Source organism: Triturus cristatus, chromosome 6, assembly GCF_964204655.1.
Source record: "Triturus cristatus chromosome 6, aTriCri1.1, whole genome shotgun sequence".
Classification (NCBI taxonomy): Eukaryota; Metazoa; Chordata; class Amphibia; order Caudata; family Salamandridae; genus Triturus; species Triturus cristatus.
In genome coordinates, this window is record NC_140589.1 from 1,811,678,966 (window position 1) to 1,811,699,624 (window position 20,659).

The 20,659-nt window shown below is 41.8% G+C and overlaps 1 protein-coding gene across 1 annotated transcript in view; it reads left to right on the forward strand.

Annotated features, from left to right (window-relative positions):
• Positions 1-18,163, forward strand: part of LOC146822060 (fucolectin-like) — a 74,747-nt gene extending 56,584 nt beyond the window's left edge. Inside the window, exon 3 of the mRNA XM_085609422.1 lies at positions 17,992-18,163. Coding sequence (XP_085465548.1) covers positions 17,992-18,163 — 172 coding nt within the window. The remainder of the gene's footprint in view (positions 1-17,991) is intronic.
• The last annotated feature ends 2,496 nt before the right edge of the window (positions 18,164-20,659 follow it).

Below are 20,659 nucleotides of genomic sequence, written 5' to 3' on the forward strand. Positions count from 1 at the left end.
AGCACATTTAGCGCAAGTCAATACCGCGAATGCGGTTTCCTCCTTATTTTGGCAATCCCCCAGGTGCACGACAGGAGCCGTAAGCACCCACGGTGTTGGTTGACCGCGGTGACGGTATCATTGCTCTTTCAAGTTCCTCCAGGTGCGTGGTAGGAGCCATGAGCACCCACTGTGCTAGTAGACCGCTGTGCGGTCTCATTACTCTTTCTTGTCCCCCCCCCCAGGTACGCAGCAAGAGCAGCCAGTATTGACTTTGCCCTCTGACTACGAGTGTGGTCTCATCTTCCCTGTTTTGCCCCAACAGGAGCAACGCAGGAGCCGTACTCCATCTGTTCGTTTTCTCCATAACCGCGGGTGCGGTTACCCGTTCCACTTATCTGCTTTTCTGGTGTGAAGCAGGAGCCTGCAAGAACACCAAGTCTAGCTACCAATACTTTTGCAAGTAGTTGGAGTGTTTGGATTGCCTTTATTCATTTTTTCCCCCTGGAGTACTGGGGATCCTTGGGAGATCATCCCATTCATAGCGTATACTCCAACTCGAACTCTGGACGTCATTGAAAACCTGAAGTGAGTGCACATTCTTCTGTCCTTCCTATTCAATAGAAGATCTTCTTGACTTGGTTGTGTGCTTCCTTCTACTCTGTCCCTCCTCTAAAGCCTCTCTCTCGTTTATGTCTTTCAGAAAACAAACCCTACCCATCATTCTTAAGACTCCTACTAAACAGACGCTGTCTGTGGCGCCCTTCATCCCTTACCGGGACACTCCAGGACTCCCCTTCAGACACCAATTTCCTCCACCCCAACCATATCTAGTGGGGTTTATTCATCTCCCTTTCCCCTTGAGATCAATCACCCATGCTGTAGTTTTCAGTGTGGAGGATTGGTCTGTAGGTGAGAGGGGGGGACTGGTGAGTGGGATTGTGACACTTCCCACTTAGGGTGACAAATGAAAAAGAACAGGTGATGGGCAGAATGCTAAACATATCAAACATTCACCCCTAGTCACAGATCTGGGTTAGATCCATTGATTTTTTGCTCACCATAATTCCAGTTTGGACCCTGCCATATGCAAATCAGGCTTGACCCTGCTCCCCATGGGAACAGTCCAGCCCAAACTGCCAGGGCAGGTCCTCTGTGGACCGGAAACAAGCATCCAGGGACTCAGTTTTGGGGTATCACCCCTCATCAGCCAAGCTAGTTTGAATCCAGTGGCATAGCGAGCACGGACCCGTGTCTCAGCATACCCTTCCCACTTAGGGTGACAAATGCAAAAAGAACAGATGATTAACAGAATGCTGAACAAATCAAACAATCACCCCCAGTCACAGATCTGGGTTAAATCCATTGTCTTTTTGCTCTCTATTATTCCAGTTTGGACCCTGCCATATGCAAATCAGTCCTGACCCTGCTCCCTGTGGGAACAGTCCTGCCCGAACTGCCAGGACAGGTCCTCCCTGGACCGGATACAAGCATCCTGCGACCGGTATCAGGGTCACAGTTGGAGACACCTGAACATTCGTCACAGTGGCAGTGCACTTTCGTCGGGTCAGATTGGCAGGTTTGTACCAGTTGTTCAGAGGTCTTTGGTGCAAAAAAGTGTCTAAGTCCCAGGTTTTCAGTGGTGATAGGAGGAGTATACTTTGACACCACACGATGGTCCAAGACCTTGGGGATAGCACCTTCGGGTCAAGACTCAGTTGAACAGAGGCCGCAGCTAGGATCCAAGGAAGGTCCAGTTGTCATTGGTCAGCTGGGAAGTTGCAAGAAAAGCCTCTTGTAGGTTGTTGTGTCCTGTAGCTTGAGCTGGAGGACAGCCTTCTGACCCTTGAAATCCATCTCTTGATCCTGGGTATAAGAGAGAGCAGGTCCAGCTCATCAGGCTCTTCTCAAGTCCCAGATTGCAGGTTCAGTCCACTTTAGTGTCTTCCCCATTCAAGTAGTGTTCACAGGAGTGCACTGTGGATGCCACATTTATGCAAGGTACTAGTCTTTGGGTGGGGGAAGACTCCTGACCCCCCAACCAATAAGGTAAAAGTTCAGAATGGGAAGCCTGTCTGCCCACTTTAAAGCATTTCCTATGTGTCCTACTGTAAATAATCCCACAATGCCCATCTGTGCTTAAATCCAAGATAGTGTAACCTTTCTTCCATTGTGCAGAGCCTGTGAGTCTACCCCGGAAGTGTGGCCAGAGAAATGAGCAGCCCCTCCTCTGTGATCACTCTTAACTTGTTCTGGGTGTAGCTCCCCTTCCATTAGGATTTATGTCTGCCTGACAGGGAAGAGAGGAAGAAGCCTACTCAGGTGTCAGCTAACATTTGCTTGTGACACACGAGGCCTTCTTGAAGTTTAATCAAGTTCCTGGGTCCAGCCTTTCTGCGTCCAATCTACTGGTCATCTGTCAGATTGACAACAACACCTCCCCGCACCCAATGTCATTGTCTCAGCTGTGGAAGCAGTTTTCACACCTCATCAAGGGGTAATTCAGTTGCTAGGTGACAGTTAGAGCTCATGCAAAAGAACCTCAACAGGCAGACAAAAGGTATCTTCCTGAAAGTATCTTGTCTTTAATAATTATTAATATATGATCTGACCATTCAACTGGATTTTTCATAACTATTACGAGTCCTTTTATTTTATTTCTAGCTGTTTCCAAACTGATATTAACATTATTAAATGTAACAATGTAACTCAGTGTTTTCCCATTGGACAGAAAGCTTTGCTACAGTGAAAATAGCTTTTTCAGCCTTTTCCCTGTTTTGATTCTCAATACAAAATTACCATGAGAACGGGCTGTCTGATAATTCAGTTAATGGAGCGGCGCAAGTGACAATTATTTACAGTGACAAGGTGAATAAAGTGCCTAAGTGACAAAATCAGTGTATTATAGTGACAACATACGCAATGGACATATATTTACAAGTGAAGAATTTGAAAACAGGTCCAATTTCATAATATAACACAAGGGTCTCAGGCTCAAGAATTGATCAACATTGACATGGACAACTAAAACTGTCTTTTTTGACAGTTTTAGTTGCCCATACTTCAATAGGTCTCCCAGCTTACATATCAATGTGGATTAATTCTTGAACCTGAGACACTTGTGTTATATTATGAAATGTTGTCACCTGGGCACTTTATTTACCTTGGACCCGATTCACAGAACTAACTTAAGACAAAATCCTAAACTTACTACCATTTTGGTATTCACAGAAGGCACTTACTCATTTCGGTATTCACAGAAGTTAGGACTCCTAACTTTAGGACTCCTAAATGACTTCTGTGAATAACGAAAGTCTTAAAGTTAGGATTTTTCTCAGTTTAGGAGTAGTAAAGTTATCCTTTCTTCCCTCTCCCAGCAGGCAGACAAGCTTCAGGACACTAGGCAGACTCTCAGCGTCTCCAGTAGACAACACAGAGGGCTGGTTAAGTCCCCTCACCTTTGTTAGTCAGACAACAGCCCTGATCACAATTCAGCTCTTCAAGTACTCAGCAAGCAGTCCCTTCCTTAGTCATTAAGAACTTGGAACTGGAACACATTAGGTGGTTTGCTCACACTTAAATACATATTTTCCAGAAAGGGCATGTGGCTCCACTGTCTAATACTTCAGAGCCTGGTTGGGGTGGTTCTTTTCAAATATTTTCTCGCTGCTCCTCAGGCACAGCCTTTGTGCAAGTTGATGGCTTTTACAGCAGGTGAATCTAAAACAGGGGTACAATGGAGTGTGAAATCAGTGCATCTGGCAGTCATCAGCCTTTCTGAAGCAATATTTAGAGACAGACAAAAGAGCAGGCCTTGGATAGAATCTTCCTCACCTTGAACTAAGAAACAGCTGTCCCAATCATCACCCCTACTGTTAGACGTGTCAATGGTCTTCCCCCAAGCTTTTTACCTTTCTTCTCCATGTATTCAGATCTTGTGTCTGCTGGCCTTTGGACTCTACACACTCTACCACTGCTAATCAATGCTAAACTGCATATGCTCACTCCTTAAAACATAGTAATATTGGCTTATTCCCAATTAGCATATCTGATTTACTTTTAAGTCCCTAGTAATGTGGCACTACATGTAACCAGGACCTGTAAATGAAATGCTACTAGTGGGCCTGCAGCACGGGTTGTGCCACCCAATTAAGTAGACAATTATACATGTCTCAGGCCTGCCATTTCATCCTGTGTGTGCAGATTACCGCCATTTCAACCTGGCAAAATAAACATTTTGCCAGGCCCAAACCTTCCTTTTTAATACATACAAGTTACTCCTATGGTAGGCACTGGATAGCCACGAGGGCACAGTGCAATTTATTTAAAAATTAGGACCTCTACTTTTAGGTTTTACATGTTCTGGTAGTGAAAAAGTCTTGAATTTGTTTTTCACTACTACAAGGCCTACCTCTCCCATATGATAATTTTGGAGTTACCTTATTATATTTTATAAGTGTAACTTCAAAATGGGAATAGGTAACCAGTTCATGTTTGGTTTCTCTGGAATCAAAATTTAAAATCGTAACTTTTAAATTGTAAATCATAAAACGATACTTTTAGAAAGTTGGTATTTTGCTCCCTTAGACAGTTAGTGCCTGTAGCCTGTACCTGGATTACATGACTGTTTGTAGCTGACAGTTGAGCTGTGTGTATTCCTCCTACACAGCCACTTAAAATAGGTAGCTTGGTGTGCTTGGATGGGCCATCACTGGCAGGATCGGAAGGAGGAGCTGGGCACAGTTCGGCTTACAGTTTAATAGGCTGTGTCCTGCCTCCACATCAAGAGCTACAAAGGACTACATACCCCTGTAGTTAGTCTAGAGCCAGGACAGGGAAGGCAGGATTCATGTGGACTTCAAAGGGAAACCTCTAGAAGCTTCTCCCCTACTTCAAAGGCACATATGGGTATAAATACTGGACTTCAGACACCAACTCTTCAGTACAGTTCTGGACCTGTGGATACTCTGCCAGGAGGAAGAACAGCTATGCTGCTGAAAGGGCTGTGACTATGCTGGACTGCTACTCTGAAGGAGCTACTGGCCTGCTGCCCTTTTGCCTGGGGAGGAAGAACTGGACCTTCAATCTCATCTTGAATGGAGGACCCCAGAGGGACTCCAAGGGCTAGATTGTCGTCCTCCTGATCTGACCTACAGGTTTCCCAAACAGCTCCTGAAACCAGCTGCAGTGTGGTCTTGGCCCCCAAGTGGTGCACCTCAGCTGCTGGACCTCTGGAATGGCTCAGCGAGCTTAAATCAAGCTTTTGGGTTCTTTGTGACTGTGAACTGGCCTGTTCGCACCAAGGCCGCACTGCTCACACTGAAGCGCCACTAGGGCCGGCTCTAGGATGGTGCGACTGGTGCCGCAGCACTGGGTGCTGACTTTGGGTGGGAGCACCATATATTATGGTTTTAAGAGCACCTGCTGCTGTGTTCTTTGCCTCCAGTATTTTCAGGCAATAATAAAAATGTCAAGATATCTCTAGTGATTAATGTTCTTGCTGGAGAGAGAGAGCTCAGAGTTTTGTCGGGTGGAAGTTTTCACCCCAAGGCAGCGCAGAGGGTTAATATGCCTGCTGCAAAGAACGTGTGCCATGCAGATCACAAAGTGCATATAATGAAAATAGGCCCGTTGGTTACTGCTTTTGTCAGAGAGATCCTATTGTAACTTTCAGTTTATAAGTTAAAATCTGAATGTAGAACAGTGAGCAAATAACTGAAATCAAAGAGCTGCATTAACTTCAAGGTATAGGTTAGAGCGTTATGAATTTTTCCCCAGTCTTTCAATATCCTAATGTTGCAAATTTGGTTCATGTGGGTAGAAATCAATTCTTATTATTAAAGAGAACCCCCAACCATGGTGTTACGTTCAGAAATTCCAAGTGTGTGCTACTCCAGGCTAAGCACTCTTAAACTATACTGCCTACCAGTATGGCTGACATGTGACCTCTACACCTTGTGGTCCTCTATCGTATGTAACATTTCATATACACTGACTTACACATGTGTGATTGATTGTCTCTGTGTAATATGTGTGTGATGAAAAGTGATCTAACACCCTAAACTGGTACAAGTGGCGCTATGAAACTAATTTAATGCATCTGAGAGGGAGCTTTTATGGGGACTTGAGGGGCACTGTTAAATGGTGATAATGAGGGAATCAGTAGTGGAGGTGGTCAGTAGAGGGCGCCAACGAACATTTTTGCACCGGGCCCCACGAGTGCTAAAGCCAGCTCTGAGCGCCACCAGACCAATGCAGCATTGACGCACAACGCAAAGCCCTTGCCCACCCCTCTGTGAAGCCCGGCTTTGTCTCCTTGCCGACAACCTCCTGTGACCTTCTCATTGCATCCTGCAACCCTGTCCAGCACGAACAGGACTCTTGACACAAAACTTGAGAATGTAAAACTTAAGCAGGACTATGCTGGATGTAATCGACCTGTGCTCCATTGCAGTTGGCCTAAACTATTTTACACTCTATTGTTTTTTAAAATTCAGAACTCCTGTTCTACGGATTGGATTTTTATAATTTTGGTCATGTTTTATTTATTACATTTTGCTTTTTTTTTTTTAACCTGGTATGGGATAGTTTATTTGTGGACTTCAATGTTTGACTGTTTGAGGTGTTGCACACATACGTTACACATTGCCTCTAAGTTAAGCCAGACTGCTTTGTGTCAAGCTACCAAAGGCATGAGCCCAGGTTAATTTGTTATTTTTTGTGCTTTATCCTGAGAAGGATTGTGGCTGTTGCTTGACCAGGGCTCATACCCAGTCCATCAGTAACCCAATTTCTTAGACCTGCCAATCAACAAATGGCAGTGCTCAGGAAGAACTAATCAACCACCCTCTGCTAACAAGGCACTTATTGGATTTCTAAGGGAAGCCTTGTTTCCATTCTCCTTAACTTCAATGTCCTCCATCTTACTGCCACTTCCACTCCCACTGTCTAGCGGAAGATATGCTTATCCTACCTCTTGTGCCATGTTAAACAAGGTTAATTAAAAGTGAATCTCACAGGGTCCATAACTCAGACCCATACAACACACAGAGTCCTACTTCCATACATGTGCTAAATATTCACTGCACAGACAAATACTTGATGCACACCTGGAATCACAGCTCAAAGTTCTGTGTGTCACATAACCATAGAGCATTTAACAACAGAAACAGTAGACTCATTTCTCCTTGATACAGAGAAACAGGTGGTCTGATGATGCTGCTTATTCATAAAACACGTTATACTGCACTCAGTGTATTGACTGCAGTCCAGTTCCCTCTGAGGAACACTTGTTGCGTCTCTCCAGTTCACACAACAGATTCTGGACCTTACATTACTAGGGAAAAGCCTAAGCCTCTGCGCAAACGCTAGATTAGCAACGCACCACGCAAAAGCCTGGGTACTACAGGGAACCAGTTCACCATGCAGGAGTCATTCCTGTTCCAATAGGGACACTACTTTCTTCTGGGCTGTACTTGTTATGACGGCAACCTTCTTACCAACTACACTCACACCCCTAAATCTATGACGGTAGAAAGACGTGGGGAAGTGTTCAGATATAAAATGCACAAATTAAGCTATAGCTTGGATATTTAAGATTGACAGTATTCATGTCTCTGAGGGGTAAAAGTGAAAATTGTTTGAAGATGATTTTGAGGTTCTTTACTTTTTGCATCAGGGTAGGCAGCTACCAGGACACGAGACCAGTCAAAAGATCCCATATCATGTCATGTTATGTTAAATACAGATTAATCCTATTATTTGCACACAAGATTGGGATCTTATCAGCAACTTGAATGCAGGAGTAACAGTTGGAATGCCATAGAACAAGGTAATACAAAAAGTAAAGAAGGCCTCAAAGATACATTTATGCGCTTTGAAAAACTCATGAAAGCAGAGATATCTAAGTGGTAGGATGCCAACACTTGAAATTGTATCTGAGAATAAATAGAATTACACGTGGTCTTAGATCACAAATCACACCCATTTATGATGACCTGGATGAGGATTTGTTGATACATTGGAAGAAAGAGCGAACAAATAGTTCTGTTAATTTCATGAATATTCTGATTGATAATTCGGAAAAAAGAGTTTTTAAACTATTACAAGAAATTGAGGAGGTTGAACAAGAGATTGAGGAACTGAATTTACCAGGACCTACCAAGAAAACATATGCAATCTTGAAATGTATTATGCAGAAACATCAGAATGATATTAACCAAAGAAAGGCAAGAAAACTTAAAAAGAGACAAAATTGACTATACAAATGGGAGGGTACTCATATTTGCGAAACGTTTTGACTATCTAGTCAATAGAGATAACCAGGCCATGAGCAGTAGGAGTTCCTAAGTGGGTAGTGGAAACATCCCCCCTCCAGTAACCTCTCTAACAGTGACAATATGGAAGCAGGTGAGGAGAGCGCCAACCAAAATAAAGACCGTTCTTTTTATTAGAGACGTGAATACGTATAAGGATGGGAGACAGGGAATCAAATTCCACATCCGGGGTAAAAGAAACAGCAAGACCAGAAGGGGAACCAGAGAAAATGGGCCAGCAAGAGGAACAAAGGGTGTATGCAGACCAGATCCTGGAAGAAAACCAAACACGGGATAGACATTTGAGTGGAGGCCAGGATTTGAATGTGATTAATCTGTCTAATTTTGTTTCTGTTACCTGGAATGTATTTGGTAAAACAGAATGACATTAATCTTCGTCCTGTACACCTTTTTAATTTTGTAGATATCAACAATGATGTTTAAAAAGTTTTGTGACTATTGAAGCAAAAAAAAAAATGTTGTTTGCATCACTGATAGATTGTGGGGCAGAACCACTAACAATGTATAGATCATTTACGGATCTTGAACTCAGCACTAACCTTAGTATAGACAGTGGACTTAGATATAAATCAAGATGGACATCAGTGTTAATAACACTGATCTCTTTTACAAAGCTATCAATTTAGATCTTGATAGATAAAGTAATAAAGTACGATCACAACATCAAATAGATGGTAAGGGTAATCTTAAGTAATCTAAAAGTTTGCCCCTACAAGAGCTTGAAAGTAACAGGGATCTGATTATTGGAGAAGCTTTCAAGGGGGGTAACATGGTCGTAATGAATACAGAGGACCATGATAATGATGTTAACTCTGAACTGGGAGATGTGACATGTTACCTCAGACTTGACTGTAGCTTGACACTAGCTCGGTACTATCCTTGATCAAGAAGTTTAATGTAAAACATAAGGAATGGCATGGCTACTTAATGATGATGAGTACTATTACTTGATATCCGTACATAAACCCTAGACCCCAAAGTCAATAACAACATACAGTTTCCAACTGGAAGACTGATAGTTGCTGGTATTGGGAGACCAACAGAAGTACTGTCAGAATACGTGGAAGTATTTTTACAACCTTTTGTTATGAATCTACCATCACACATCCAAGATACAAAACATATCCTTAACATCTTAAATGATGATGTGTGGGAGCTTGATTTGATGTTAGTGACTATGGATGTGGTACCACTCTATACCAATATCTCACATGCCAATGTTATTATTGCATTGAAACATTTCCTTATTACCAGATCCATTGAGCATATGGAATATACTAAAATTTTACTAAAAATGATTTGTGTATGTTTAGAGAACAACTTAACAGCACTCAGATGGGCTCCAGGTGGCTCCGTCCTACGCCAACCTTTTAGTGGGTTGGTTTGAGGCAGAGCGTATCTGCGGTCCTGAGGGTGCTGAGTGGAGTAACTACATCCACTGCTGTGAAAGGTACATAGATGATTGCCTGATGATCTGGACAGGGAACATTACTTTGCTGAATTATTTTTTTCTGTATTTGAATTTTAATACTAGCAATATGTCCTTCATCTTTTAGCACAGTCATGGTCAAATTGTTTTCCTAGATATGGAACTATATAAACAAGATGGAGTAGGATGCATAGGAAAAAGACATCATGAAACTCACTATTACATACCGTGATTGGCACCCCAAGACACAAATCAATGCTGTTCCATATGGTGAAATTCTCAAAGCTTAACGCAATTGGAGTGAGGAAAGAGAATTCCCTGAAACATTTTGAGACATAAAACGCAGATTCCTTAAGAGGGGTTACAAAAAGATGTGGTTAAGTCAGGTAGCAGAAATGCATACCACCAAAAACATAAATCTGTGAGTTAATAAACATTGGCACCTGTTTATCTCTGACAAAATGTTACAACTTTAGATAACACCTAATCCTAGCATTACATTCCGCAGGAGTTTGATACTGGCTAGCATGACTAGTATTAGCCATCCCACACCTATGACACAAAGTTCCTGGCTATCTGAACACAACAAAGGCTTCTACAAATGTGACCATTGCAACATGTGCATTTGGACAATGGATAAAACATTTAAGATTTTGTTTGGCAGCACTGGCAATCATATAATTACCATCCACATTGATAGTGGGACACGAAATGTGGTCTATGTAATAATCTGTCAATGTGAGAATGTTTATGATGGGAGTACAATTAGGGCGTTGTGAGGGCACATTTCTAAACATTGTAGAGCTCTCAAAGAGAATGAAAAAAATATCCTATTGATATGCATGCATTAGAAAACGGGGCGAAAAAAACTCATCTGAATTTGACATTTCATATGATAGATGATATTATGAATGTTGTATAGGGTGGTAGCCATGAGCTCAAACTTAGACGTCGAGAAGTGACATGGATTATGAGACTTAAAACTGTAGAGCAAGGTTTAAACATTGATAATGAAGTATTCTTGCATTACTACTGTCAGTGTACTCTCCTTATTCTGTAGGTTTGCTTTCTGTGCCAGCAACACCAACATTCTGGGTTTTGTTTGGGAATAGCGTCTACATGAATAATCATTTGATCTGGACCTTAGTAGGGTTCTGTTTCTGCATACCACCTCTGGTTTGGATAGACAAGGATGGTACCTTAAACTTGACCATTTTAGTATTTTTTATTTACTGCTGTTTCTGTCCCGATTTTTCCACAAACAGTTCATCGGATACTGAAGGCCATAGATTGGACACGCATGCACAGATGTTTTTTTGTTTTAACACAATGTCTGCTGTATTTTAGATGGAATATGTGAATTACTTTTCAGGTACATTAACTATATGGTATTGCTTCACATTGGAGGGACAAATGCAAAGGAATTTACACTGAGAACTCAACACTTTTAGTGATATTTGTGCTTAATGATTGTCTATGTAAGATTGGTTCATGTTTATTATAGAGGTCTAATACTGATGAGCCTTTGGACTTGTTTTAAGATGACCGTTGATTTACTATTGAGTTGTTTACTGATGCAGTACGACTAGTGCATGTACTTTTGCAAGGAATTTGGTGCCTCTGAACCACCACTACTATTTACCTGTACTACTAGCGTATGTATTTACATTTACAATTGGCTAGAGTTGCCGCAAAATTATATGATTAGTCTTTTGACAAATTGGGTGCTTTATTAAAGCAGTGCGTTTTGTACATTACAAGATGGCCGCCAAACTAATAGGAGTAATTTGAGGAGTGCTTCTGGTTATTGTCACTGGAAGTCCTGCTGTGTGCGGAAGGATAAACAATATGCTTATCACAATGGTTTTATATGTTGGTATAGCACCCTTGATAATATAGATGATTCATCATTTTGGGTTAAAAAAAGAGACTGATGAGTTGAAGGGATAATAAAGACATGGAACGTGGTACATTCAAATATGGCCACCGGTTATCATTTGACATGACATGACTTGCTTGACTATATACGGTAAAAATAGACTTTCCAGTTTGGCACATGTTACCCACACCAGAATCCGTGATATAGGAGTGCTCTCCAATTCCTAATGAAGATCCCAGTAAGTGTTATAGGCTTTTATGGGCAATTTCTAATTCTTGACTGCATGAGATATAGGGTATAGGGAGACTGTTTATATTTGATCTCTGTAGAATAGGTACTACCGTTAATCTTATTACAATTGGCAAATGGCCTGATCGCCATGTTCAGATATTTAAAGTGCCGCCTGTGCAACTTCCTGATGTGCATGTGCCTCATTTTGATATTTTTACCCGTATTAAAGGATAACGTAGTAGGTACGGCATAACCCACTGTTTCAATGCTGCACTTCACTTTAAAATTTACTTGACGTAGTGTTGGCTTTACTGCGCTTTGAACATGCATGTTTTACATTTGAGGATTACATGCTCTAAGGATTGTATATGAGAATTTTCATAGGACATTGTGCCTACATGACCAGAATCTATGGAACGCTTTTACTTTACAGATATTAGGAGACAGTGACTGATCTTGATACGCATAAGGTTATTTATTTTGAACTACTTGGCATACCCTATTTGTGGGCACCTGGTGGTAGGAGGGGTTAACACATGGTTATTGGCTGACGGCCTGTATGATTTAATACTTGCACCCTTGTTCATTTATACACATTTTCCCCTCTTTTCTTTCCCTGTATGTGGATTGCACTTACATATATATATTTGTTGTCCATTTCTAAACTGAATAACCCATTCCATTTACTTTTGTGTAATGTTTACTTTTTGTGCCACACTATGTCACGTGTAACTTATACTTCTTAATATATTTTGTTTGGATTTGAGCATCTATTGGTGGGTGAAAAGTACCACAATAGAGTGCATCTGTATGAATTTTGATGTATGGTCATTTATTATTTTAGCCCTGAGGAAGACGGAGGCAAATGTGCCACAACTACAAGTGTTGTGTTTTCTTTTTAATTTTAAGGAAAGGCTAATTTTATTTTAGAATAACATCAGCTTGCAGGTAGCAGAGCCTGATACTGAGCAGTGCTCCTCTCACAATTATAATCCTTGTGGGTCACAGAGGTTTAGAATTGAAGCGCTGAGATATTTAACTCTTGAATACATCGTTCTCAACTCAATATTGGAGAATGAGAACACAATTATATTTCTAAATGCTTTCAAAATGAGAGAAAATCAAAATGAAGAGTTAACCTAATGATTAAATTGACTTTTCAATTTAATGTACTCCCTTTTCAAAGTGTGACATTTACAAACAGCAGGCATCTTGCTCCCAGTGGCAGGTAGACATAGTGACATATTTATAACTGAAAAATACAGTCATTTTATTTTAAATGGGAGAAATTTAAAGTGCAAAAAAATGTTCCTTATTATGAATATTTTTACAGAACATTTTTCTGCACTTTAATTTTCTCCCATTGTAAACCAAAATGGTTGTATGTTTGTGTTGTACATGTAACAGTGCCACATATGGTGGCGAAAGGTATGTCCTGTGCCACAAGTACATATGACACAGGCTCTCAGTCACCCATACACGTATATCCCATTTATTCACACACATGTTCAAGCATCCCCACAGATCATACACTCACTGATACATATAGCAGCCCTATCACAGTACCCCTAGTCACAGTATTTTGTTCAAGCTATAGTATCGGGCTCCATGGACATTAGATTTAAAGTCAATGAAGCTGGGCAAGGGCGTGTCTGGTAATAATGAACAAGTTACTTGGCCTTCTGGAGATCACAACGATTTTCACTTATCAGAAGTAGCTCTCAGTAGAGAAAAGGTTGGAGACCATTTGTGTTGAGGTTTTAACTTCTGTACATAAACGCCTGTAGAACAAATTTATCAAAGAAGTATCTGTGGATCAAATAAATAAGACAACAAAAGCATCACAACTCCTAGTTGTATGTTAAAACTCTTTTTCGACTTTTTAGTGCTCAGTACAATATAATCCATTACATATGAAAATAATTGTTTAGTGAGGTTTACATTTGCAAGCTTCAGGAAGTGCTGATTCGAAGGAGAGAGGCATACAACAAATCTTGGTGTTTGGTGAGAGGGTAATGATGCATGGTCAGCTGTACGGTTTGATTGGAGTACTGCTTGTGGTATCGGAGCAGCAGGAAGGATCAAGCTGAGATACTGCTGCCTAAGACGGAGAAAAAATGGCAACTGGTGGGACTGGAGGTGGTTTGGTGTTTTGCAGCTTGTCTAAACATTAACTACTCTATGTATTAGTTGTTTTCCCTGCACTGGATATGCAAAATAACACTACCATACTAAGGGCTATGGTCATGAATAAGTGCTGGTTTGAGGGTAACAGATCTGAGTTAGCATCTCAAGGTTTGGGGAGTGAGGTAAGGGGGATCATGAAGTGGCACAGGCTTCCTTGAGGTTGTGTTTGACGACTATTTAGAGAAAGGTAGGATACATGATTGTGTGGCCCTTTAAATGGCAGTTTCGTTGGTGGGTATGATCATTGAGCTACTAGGATCAAGTAATGCTTTGATCGTGAATTGGGAAGACCTCTATAATGATCACTTCAATGCCTGAGGTGAAGATTAGATCTAGAACGTCTCCTGCGTTCATTGGCTTAAAACTTCAAAGCCAGCAATACATCTTTGTTTGTGTGTTGTTTTATCTGTCAATCGAGGCCCGAATTACACATCGGGCACACCATGCCCGATTACATAAACACTATCCTCACCAGGCACACACTCTGAAAGTTCCCACCTGCGCTAAGAAGAACAATCCTGTGAAAGACGGCTGCAGTTAGAAACACAGCCCTCTCTTTCACAGGGCATGGATTGGCAACTGTTTAAAGAGAGGATAGGCACCCACATGCAGGTGGGACCCATGCGTTATTGCATGGGCCTGCAGTTGGATGACTGGGGGTCCCTTCTGACCCTGTGACCTCCTTGTTAAGGGCTGCCATCAGAGGGCTGCACTGACAGTGTGGCACCTCTATATAGTGCACAGTAAGTGCAACTCATGACAGCTTCTTTGCTTTTATGCACATTCTGGATTAAATGAATCCATGATTTGCATGGGGCCACATCTCCATGCAAATAAGAGATTGCCCCACTGTGACTGCGCCAGGGCACATTTTGATCCACATTATAGAAGTGGCTGCACATTCATCTGTTGCCCCTTCTATAATACAAATTTGTCCCAAGTGTGCAGTAGCAGAGAAACATGCCCATTATATCCATGGCCATTATAATAAATGGGGTAACCCAGTGCACTGTCCAAGGACTTGGGTATCGATCTGTAAAGACAACAAATGGTCCCAGACAAAAAAAACGTAAGTACAGTTGAGTTGTAAACAATTTGAGTAATTAATAAGACTGTATTTCAAAAATGCGATTCAATCAATACATGCAAATGAGAAGTATGTCCCAATCACTCCTCAAACATATAAGCACATTCCACTTAATAGGTCACAAAATAGAGGGTACCCAAATTTACTTCAATTGCAAACATTCATTTATTTTATGTTGGATTTTTCATCAAATGAAAAACATAGAGAGATTCATAGTGTTCAACAAAAAGTTACTCCAAGGTGGAGGAGGTGAGTAAAAGTTAGTGTTCCTGTGTGGGATAGAAAAATAAAAGGAGAGAAATCATAAGGAAACATCCAAGGGATAAATAACTTAGATTCTTGTTGATTCCCAACAAGGCCAGTATCCCTACTGTGATGAGCCTGCCCCTTGATCGATAGATGTTACATTTTTTTTAATTTTTTTTTTTGATTGAGATACAGAGTGCCATCATCTGTGGTTGGGGTAGGGAGGGGTAGATATGGAATGGAGGCCCACAAGGCAAATGTCAACGTTTTGACCCTAACGCAATGGGTAATTTGGGTCCTCTGCTGTTGGTCTTCCTCAGGACAGGGTAAATGGGGGAACCTAGGCGGTAACCATACAATCAAATTGGGCCCGCAGTCAATATAAAACAGAATATAGTACGGTAGGCCAACTATTTGCCACAAGTACTAACCTATATTAGACAATGTCAGACCACTGCCCCCACGCGGTGGGTAGTCTGTAAGTGGAATGTGCAACATAAGTCTCCAGTATGGTCATGTTAGACTAAATCAATGACTAGGTGAAAATTAATTCTAAAGACACTCACCCGAACATGGGTCACGGTGTGGCGGACCGTTTGGTTAAATCACATTATTAGTTACACCGGACACTAAATTCTTAATTGCGGGATAAATCCCCCCTCAGCACTAAAAACATGAAACAGATAAAACTACGTTAGACTCAGGTGCCAGCATCTATTACCAACTAAAGTGCAAAAATGATAGACAAAAAACTAAAGAACCTAAAAACCAGGTGCCAGCATCTTTTATCATAGTGACACACCCGTGACAAACAACTAAAAACTGCCTGCAAGATCTAAAAGGATTCAACAAATATAAAAGTTGACTCACCCGCCTGGAAATAGCCGCGTGAACCCTCTTAAATTGATTTTAAAGCTGCCATAGATCCATAATAAATCAAAAGTTCTGGAAGAACAGAGAGCACGCATTACATACTGGCACACTGCTGCCAAAAGCCATTAACAAAAACCACAGCTTGCACGGGGTAGCATTTACCTTAAAGATATTCAATAAGGGTCCGCATATGTCGGTCTCTTGTGACCAAATGGCAAAACCGATGCAACCCCAGGCAAACCATTTAAAGACGTGGCGCCGGCCTACAACATGCACTTAGCCGTCGGGCATGCAGCTGACAGCTGATGCGTCCCGATTGTCAGAAAAGGAAAGACTGCTCTACGCTCACGGGGCCTGTTAGGAGTTGCCAGTAGAGAAAACAGACTCGGGCAATTAGCATAGTATGGAAAGGATGGTGATCACATCCCGGTGTAGTTTAATAGAAATCAGAGGCATCCTGTATTCGAATCTAATCGAATATGCAGTTAGTGAATTCCCACACAGAATTCACAGGGGCATTTCGTAATAAGTATAGATCCCAAGTATTGAGGGAAATGTAATGTATATAAAACGTAATACGGAACTGTCTGTACATGGGTGAATATACCAAATGCAGTAAAGTGCATATATACAATATTTACAAAACACAGCTGATTCTAAAACATATACACGACAATACAATATATACATTATCAACACAGCTTCATATAAATTATATACAAAATGATTTACATGTTATCAGAAAACAAAATAGTCCATAGAGTGTACATACATACATAATGGATATCTAACCATTATTAAATGTGGAGATTTGCCTGGTGATCTCATATTTGTTCAAACCCTCATTCACAGTATCAAAAATGTGTATCCATTTACACTCCCGGGTACTCAAGATGTTAGCAAAATTACCCCCACGTGGGTTAGTCCATACTTTTTCAATAACCCACCACCTGGGTGTTGAAGTGCTCGACAAGGGGTGCACCTTGTACATTGCAAAGTATGCAAAGTATCCTGCTACAGTGCTGCAGGATACGTGCTTTTACTTTTTGTACAGCTTGACCAATGTACATAAAGTTACAGGGGCAAACTATGGCAGAAATTGCTCCCACAGAATTACAATTTGTGTGCTGCTGTATAGTATGTGTGTAGCTGTTGTAGGTGCACTGTTTGGTTTCCCTTGTCAAGGGGCACGCCTTACATAGTCCGCACTTATAGCGTCCCTGGACAGGTGGGATATTCCAGAGTGTCACTTGGCTATCTCTAGATTTCACAGGTAGCAATGATTTGACCACATAATCCCTCACATTTCTTCTTTTCTTGAAGGCGTGCATAGGTGGTTCCGTGATCCCTATCTCATCCGCCACCAAGAGGCAATGGCGATTAACAATTTTCCTGACCTCATTACTCCTGGAGCAAAACGTGGTGGGACACACTAGTCTTTCCTGTTCAGATGTTTTTTGGGGTTTTGGTTCCAGTAAGAACTCCCTATGACAGAACCATGCCCGTTTCTGGACCTTTTTGAGGAGGCTCCTAGGGTAACCCCTATCAATGAGGCATTCCATGAGGTCAGCTGATTCCTCTGAACTATTTTCGTTCATCTGAAGTAGTTCTTGGTACCCCTGTGTTAGAACTGATTTCTAGGGATGATCTGCAGCACATGTTCAACAGATCATTCCCTCATGTGGAAATCTTTGTATTCTACCAAATGTACCATTTACCTGCTCCTTATCTTTTCTCATTCTAGGTGTGCAACTGTTACTTCAATGTCTGCTGGAGAAACACAAACCTTTCAGTGCGATGGAATGGTTGGACGCTATGTGAATATTATCCTCAGAGGTAAACTGGAGTTTTTGACACCCTGTGAAGTGCAAGTCTTTGGATACGTTGAGGATCAATGTTGCCCAAACACCTGCTGAATAAAGAGAATCGAGACAGTATCAGCATGTGTACCCAGCTGATTACTGGTGCTAAAGGATCAAAGCATCAGTGTACTTTAAGATACATAGATTTCTATATAATTATTTACATTTCAACTGAATAAAGTAGATGGCAAATCTCCTAATTGAACATTCTTTATATGTCTTGATTTTTGATTGTGTAAATCAAGAGTTTCTGTTTATTCTTAATTAAATATAACTGCAACTGCAAATGGAGAATCTCTGTATGCAAATCAGGACTTTCACACTGACAAGCAATAAAGACTTTCCTGGAGGGTTGGCAGCTTGATCCCTATTACATTCTAACTTTACTGAACCAATAGCTCAGACTTAGAACACTATACTCTCAATAGGAAGACACATTTTACTTACAGTAAGACATTTACCAGGATTAACAGGTTCAACATCATTTGTAATCGGCAAATCACCAAGGGAAAATTAATAATAAAAAATAGTATTAATAATAAGTAATAATATGAACTAAACAATAATAATATGTTCTTGCAGGGGATGCTTCACTGTCAGACCCTGTTTGGAGGCAACGGTGTAGACAGGAGGGGCTACTAGAACCTCAAGGCCGGCTTTAGTGCAGGTGGCACCCGGTGCAACAATCACTTTTGGTGCCCCCATCATTTTTGGTGCCACCACACCCAATGACCACCCTCAACTTCTCTCACTATCACCAGGTAAAAGTGCCCCTCATCTCTCCAATCATATGTTATTGCTAAACACAGCACCCCCTCCACAGATCAGTGTCCAGGGTGGCCGCACCGGTCGCACTTCCCGAAAGCTGGCCCTGTAGGCCTTAACCTTGAGGGTTGAGGTTATTTGCCTCTGATGTCCTTGGGCTCACAAGTGAAGCATCTGATAACTCAGTAATGATACAATTCAAAACAAAAAGGCTGAGACACACCTTTCTTTGCCAACGCTTTTGAAGATCCACAAAAATCACACCCTGATTAGCTGCAAAAGAGTACACCCAGCTGCAAAAAAGGAAAAGAAAACAGAAAAGGGCTATTCTCACATTGTCTACCATGCTTTACTGAAAACACTGTCTCTGGATTTCTGTCACTGTAGATAAAGCTGCCAGGGTTTCCGAGTGCATCAGAGAGCCAGAATGGATGTGGTTTCCACTCTACCCTTTCCCTTCCTCAAGAAAGGCTACAGTCCAATCTAAGAGCACACAAAGATTTCAGAAAGAGAATTTGATCTGGTGATTGCAGCCAGCGAATGTATGAACTATAAGTTTCATTTATCCATTAAATGAAAAGTGTGCCTGAACTTACTTGCATACATTGTCAATAATGTTGAAAAAAGAGACATTATTCTTTCCGATTCAAATGTCTTCCTAAACCAATATGTCTAAATTAAATTTGAATGACTAACCTTCTTTTCCCAGAGAGATTTATTTCACTTTTCCCTTCTGTTTGTAATGTAGGGTCTATGTTCTCACTCACCTATAAGGACAGTATGTTCCGCTCTAGTTACACATGACCAGTAAAGAGTCATACCAGCCTCGGTACCCGCCGATAATCATGGCACACACGGAGCTTAGTATTAGACGTCTTTATTCTGCTACGTGCAACTTAAACACACCATTCTTAAACAAGCTTTCATGGCATTGCCACTGTATGTGGCTTACTGAAGGTAACAGGAGGTCTTGTAGGCCCTAAGGACCCTCAGCAGCCATGGAGACTTCCTTCCCTAACCAGCAGTGTGCCAGAAGGCGCATTTGAAGAGTGGTAGAGAAAAGGGGCGGGCCTCCAGAGAGTTGCCAGCTTTTCCCCCCATTTTTTAGGAAGCAGGGCCTCGTGGCGCCCCTTCTTTGGGCTGGTGATGCCCCGGGGACCCCATTTTTTTATACTTAAAAAAAGAAAAAGGGAAGAGGGCCACAGTCCCCCACCCAGGCCAATCTTGGCACTGGGGGCCCCATCCCCAGGGGCCTGACATTTATTTTTATTTAATATTTTATTTTTCTTTGAAAAAGGGAAGGGGGCTGCGAGGTCCCCCTCTCCTGAGGCCAACTTTGGCCCCAGAGTTCCCATCCCCTGGAGCCAGGCGTTTATATCTATTTTTTACAAAAAGGGGAGGGGGGCTGTGCAGTTCCTCTCCCTGGGCCAATATCGGCCCCGGAGATCCCATATCTGGGCCTGGCCTCTTCGTTAGGGATGGCAGGGGGAGCCTCAAGGCCCCCGCAGTCCCTGCCGACTCCCCGCCTTCTGAAGGAGCAGGCATTGCTTTGGATCCAGGGAGCTGCTGACATGCAGCTGCCTGGATATCAAAGCAATGTCTGTTTCCCTGCCCGCTTCACAATTAGCAAGGAAACAGACATGTTCTGCTTTCAACAGGTGAGAGCATTTTCTGCTCTAGCTTGTTGAAAACAGAGCAGTTTGCTATGGCTTGCCGGGAGTGGTGCTTTTGCCAAGCCTTAGCAAACTGCAGTGTCCCGTGGGTGGTCACCCTGGGATATTGCGC